At 47.5% G+C, this 5,000-nt stretch overlaps 2 protein-coding genes across 3 annotated transcripts in view; one reads left to right on the forward strand and one right to left on the reverse strand.

Moving 5' to 3' along the window:
• il17a/f1 (interleukin 17a/f1) overlaps positions 1-486 on the forward strand; it is a 1,038-nt gene extending 552 nt beyond the window's left edge. The window contains exons 2-3 of the mRNA XM_068593617.1: positions 1-144; positions 228-486. The exon at positions 1-144 is cut by the window's left edge and continues 92 nt beyond it. Coding sequence (XP_068449718.1) covers positions 1-144; positions 228-486 — 403 coding nt within the window. The remainder of the gene's footprint in view (positions 145-227) is intronic.
• A 676-nt stretch (positions 487-1,162) lies between these two features.
• LOC137796085 (stathmin-4-like) overlaps positions 1,163-5,000 on the reverse strand; it is a 4,584-nt gene continuing 746 nt past the window's right edge. Inside the window, exons 2-7 of one of the 2 annotated variants that reach the window (XM_068593770.1) lie at positions 4,881-4,940; positions 4,689-4,775; positions 4,023-4,228; positions 3,323-3,487; positions 3,202-3,219; positions 1,163-2,300 (exon numbers count right to left, since the gene is read on the reverse strand). In XM_068593770.1, coding sequence (XP_068449871.1) covers positions 2,292-2,300; positions 3,202-3,219; positions 3,323-3,487; positions 4,023-4,228; positions 4,689-4,775; positions 4,881-4,893 — 498 coding nt within the window. In that variant the 5' untranslated portion in view covers positions 4,894-4,940 and the 3' untranslated portion in view covers positions 1,163-2,291. Of the gene's footprint in view, positions 2,301-3,201; positions 3,220-3,322; positions 3,488-4,022; positions 4,232-4,688; positions 4,776-4,880; positions 4,941-5,000 lie in introns of both variants that reach the window. The other variant, XM_068593759.1, reaches the window with a different exon arrangement.

Consider the following 5,000-nt stretch of genomic DNA (forward strand, 5'->3'; position numbering starts at 1 on the left):
GAAGCACTCGGCGAGGACGCACAGGAAGTCCTCTGACGGCGCGGCGGTGGAAATCGTCCCCCTGCAGCTGGACCCCAACGCCATGGTTCCCTCCAGGCCCGCGAGGCCGCTGCAGAACGCCTCCGTCTCCCCGTGGACCTACAAGTACGGAGGCCCAGAAGGCCCAGAAGCTCCTTCATCATATTTGGCGCCGCAGACACACTCACGTATGTTTCTCTCGCCCTCAGCGTCTCCCACGACGCCGCTCTCTTCCCCCCGGTGCTGTCCGAGGCTCGCTGTCTGCTGCGAGGCTGCCTGGACTCGGAGGGCCGGGAAGACCTGAGCCTGGAGTCCAGGCCCATCATGCACCAAGTGCTGCTGCTGCGCCGGGTCACGTCGGTGGGGGCGGGGCCAGGGGCGAGGCCCAGCTACCACTACCGGCTGGAGTCCCGCCTCCTCGCCGTGGGCTGCACCTGCGTCCGACCCGTCGTCCGACAGCAAGACTGAAGAGCAGCAGAGACCTGGTGAGCTCACGTGTGAGCTTTAACGTTCTATCTTGTTATGAATTAATATGTCTGAATTAAGAAATGTAAGCTCAGACATAAGGACATAACTGTCTTATTGTGAGATGTATTTATAATCTGTCACTAATGTTAAAACAGTTCTGAGATGGAAGACAAGAAAAAAGAAATTCTCAACCAGCTGACGTTTGAAATCTATTTTGATGTAATGATTTTAACAAAAGCAATTAAATATTACAGTTCCAAAGTATTTTCAGCACATTAGAGAAAGGAAAGGTTATGAATTAGAGGTTAATATACTTAGTTAAGATTATCAATAACCTGAAAAGCAAGTGATTATTGACAACTTTATGTGTTTATTTTGGTTTGTGGATGTTGTTGTTGCTCTGTTTTCCATGAATCTGCATATTTTACCAAAAGTAATTCATTTTTATTTGTTTTGTTTGTTTCCAAACAGAAAACTGGACGAACTACACTGGAGCTGCAATTAAAAAGAAGAAAATTAAAAGAGTTCATTATTGGATGTCTGTTCATATATATTATGTTCTATTTATGATTTCAGTTTATTTAAAAAACTATTTAAAATAAATTTCAGTCCGTATTTATTGACAGCGTTGATGTATTTATTCATGTTGAATAAAATAAAGTTTGAACAAAAAAAGTGAAGTGTCATTGTTTTATTTTTTAATTTAAAATAGAATGTGATTTCTGTACATCATCATCATCATCATCATCATCTCACCCTGACTCCTTCACATTGACGAAACACACACACACACACACACACACACACACACACACACACACACACACACACACACACACACACGGCTGTAAACACTAAACGCAGTCGATCATCAGTTAATCACCAGGAAAATGTATTTAGTTTCTGATCAGGACGTCCTGTGATGTAACTCTCTGCTACCGTTAGCCACACAAGCTAGCTCGCCGCTAACGTTAGCCACACGAGCTACTGCTGTTTGTTGTTGAGAGCAAAAGTCTGGTTTGCAAAACACAACCGACGTAATACTTGATTAACTTCTAAAGATGTTTAGAACTACGAGACCAAAAGTACCAAAGAAAAACAAATCTAGGCCGCCGGGGAAGTCGGACCGCCGGGTTTCTGACGGGACCTGGCCTCGGTGTCCCGTCTGTCCGAACTGGCGCTCGTCTGTGACACAACATTTGTCAAAGACGCTCGTCCACATAACCGGGTCCAGTTTGTTTGTGTCTCCTGGTGTTGTTGTTGACTCAGCATCCTCGCTGCCGGCTGCCACCAGGTGTCACTGCAGGAAGTCGGCTGTTTTCGTTTTAGGGTCCAGTTTCTGTTTCTGTTTGATTTGGTTGAGTCCAACTTTTCACAGCTTACAAAAGACTTTGATTCCTCAACCCGTGTACAATCACACACACACACACACACACACACACACACACACACACACACACACACACACACACACACACACACACACACACACACACACACACACACAATGGCACTGCTGGCATGGCCACAAAGCGCAGTAAAACCCTTGTGAACCATCTAATGATGAAAATGCAGCGGTTTCTTCCCGGTGTTGAGAGTTCATCTCGTTAGCGAGAGTCCTGCTTGTGAAGAGGTCGAGCAGTCGGACTCGCCCTCGGTCCTCCTCCTCTTTTTCTTTTTCTCTCACTCTTTTCAGAGCCCCTTCCTGTCCGTTGGCGCCGCGCCGCGTCGCCGGCACTTCAATACGCTCGTCAGCCTCTGAAATGGCTTCCAAAGAAAGTTCAGCTTGTGTTGTGATCAGGCCGTCAAGACACCTGCAGGCAGAACAAAGCGGTTAGCTCAGCGCTAACAACAGTCTCTCAAGAGAAAGAACAAAGCATTCGCACTATGTGGCTGCAGCACATTGGAGCTCTTAATGCTACAGCGTCTCATGATGTTTTAGACAATCGTGAGCTGGCAAAGGTTTGGGGAAGATCCTTCTGTTCCAAAACAAATTGACCTACACATGTAAAGGATGTTTGGGAAAATGTGCTTTTTGGGTTCCATGAGAAGAAATCATTTTAATGTTTGTGATTATGAAACTCCAGCTAAGAAAATGTTGGGAACATAATCCCCCGAGAAAGGAAAGGCATGTTGTAGTTGTTAGGCTAAAGATAGATCAGCTTCAGAGGTACTCTGGTTACCTTTGGACAAAACAAGGCTAGCTTATGCTAAGCTAAGCTTAGGTTTCTTTTCTATGTAGAGACATCAGAGAGGGTTCAATGTGAACATTCAGTTATTAGCAATCAAAACTATTCTTCAGACTAGAAACATCTGCAGAAGACAACGTGCCTTTTGGGTTCAGAAGAACAACATAGACACTGAACTTATCTCGTCGATACAAACCTCACATGAGAGCAGTACAGAGCCGGTTAGCATAGCTTAGCATAAACACTGGAAGCAGAGGGAAACTAGAAGCGAGCCTGGCGCTGCCCAGTGCCACACCTGCAAACACCTTGAGAGTTCTCTGATTACAGGCTAGCTGTTTCCCTTGCTGCCAGTCTTTATGCTAAGCTAAGCTAACATTTCCAGCTCCACTGAGATTTATATTGATTTCTCTAAAATCAAACTATTATTTTCATAGTGCTTTTCCACATTCGGCACCACTGTTTTCATATTTGGTCTCAGAGTGGCTACCCAGAATCCCCTCCTGCTCCTCCTCCAGCTCGTCCTCACCTCCACACTGTGCTTGTCCTGAAAGACACAAACACACACTCCTTTTAGCGATTCATTCCCAGGAAGTAGAATCTAAATGGAGTTGTTTAAATGAGAGAGACAGTCAGACCTCCGTCCTCACCTCCACGTGCAGTCGCTCCTGTGAGGCGTTCAGGTGCATCTGCCGCTGCTCCTTGTCGGCGTCGGCGCGGTGCTCTTGGCGCTCTTTGGTCAGAGCTTTCTGAGCGACTTCCCGCTCGTGCTCCCTCCTCTCGGCCAGGTGCTTCAGCAGCTCCGCCTCCTGGCACTAGAGGGAGACAGAGGGGCTTCACGGTGAGCTTCTACCCGCAAGAACGTCACATTATACATCAGTCTGTTGAGTTTCTTTGTGGCCTTTTTTTCAGCTGGCATCATTTCTAATTCGACCGCTGTGCGGTGACATCACACGAGGTCGCAGACTTCATACTGACAATCGGAAACTTGACTAAAAGCCAGTGTTGTGGCTTAATTTCGTATTTCCTCCACAAATGTGGAAAAACTCTGTAATATAACATGTGGGATTCCTCAGGGATCGACTGTAGGGCCACTGATTTTTCTCTTTTCCACCACAGCTGTTGAATGGTTTGTTGGGAAATTACTTTCAGTCATTCACATTCCTCTCAGGCTGAATTAGAGTCACTTCTTTGTTCATCCAAAACTTTTCTTATGAACAAATACTTGCAAAATGAATGACATTCCCATTTGGCCCTCGTAATAATACGCAGACATTAACTCAAAAGTGGATGGAATGAAGGCGTCGTGAGAACCAGTGTGATGAAATGAATCGGTTCGATGTCACACACCTTCCTCCTCTCCTGAGCAGCGTCCAGTTTCTTCTGGATCTCCTCCAGAGACGGTTTCTGCCGAGGCGGCGTGGTCGCCCTGAGCTCGGGGCCGCCGTCGAAGGTGGGCGGCTTCAGGATGACCTCGAAGGCCTGGCCGCTCGTCCGCTTGCTCAGCTCGATCACCTCCATGTCCCGGATGTTGCACAGGTTCAGGTCCACCACGCCTGCTGAGGGAAGAGCACGAGGCCGCGAGGCGACCACACGGAGAACCTTCAGTGTCTTTGTTCTTAAGTCATACAACAATCAGAGAATCGAGAATGTCGACTTTATGTTTCTGCGTCCACTAAGTTTCCTGCTTCCTGTTCCTGCGGACTGCAAACCTAAACCCAAGGAAGGATGATTGATCAATAACTATCATTCTATGATCAATAACTATCCTTCTATGTCTATGTTCATCCTTTCACGAGTCAAATTCCTTGTATGTGCAACGTACGGCAAATAAATGATTCTGGTCCCCCCCCCCCAAAATAAATGTCACCAGCCGCCACTGATGAACCCCGTCTCTGAATAAAACCCTAACCTGAATCCTGATCTTAATCCTAATCCCTGCATCAGCTCCATGTGTCAGCAGGAACACAGAAGTTCAGCAGACGGACGGCGTTCCCAGTAAAGACGCCGGCTCACCTTCCTGCTGCTCGGCTCGGGGTTGAGGGAGGATGCAGGAGCAGAGGAGAGACACCAGGGGGAGCTCTCGCATCTTCTCTTTGTACGCTGAGGAGGGAGGAGAGGAGATGAGGAGAGGAGGAGAGAGAGATCAGCACCTTTACAAAAACAACACGTGGTGTAACCGAGTCCGGCGGTCTGATCCCGTCTTACCTGCCAGAGTCATCCTGCTGCTGCTTCCTGTCAAAGACACTGTGGTGAGGTAGAGGGGTCCTGAGGAGACACAGGGGACAGGTCAGTGACACCAGGAAGGAAGAGGAAGAGGACGAGAGG

The sequence above is a fragment of the Clinocottus analis genome, unplaced genomic scaffold (genome assembly GCF_023055335.1).
Source record: "Clinocottus analis isolate CAN_PGR_092001 unplaced genomic scaffold, fCliAna1.0.p SCAF_10, whole genome shotgun sequence".
In the NCBI taxonomy this organism is placed as follows: Eukaryota; Metazoa; Chordata; class Actinopteri; order Perciformes; family Cottidae; genus Clinocottus; species Clinocottus analis.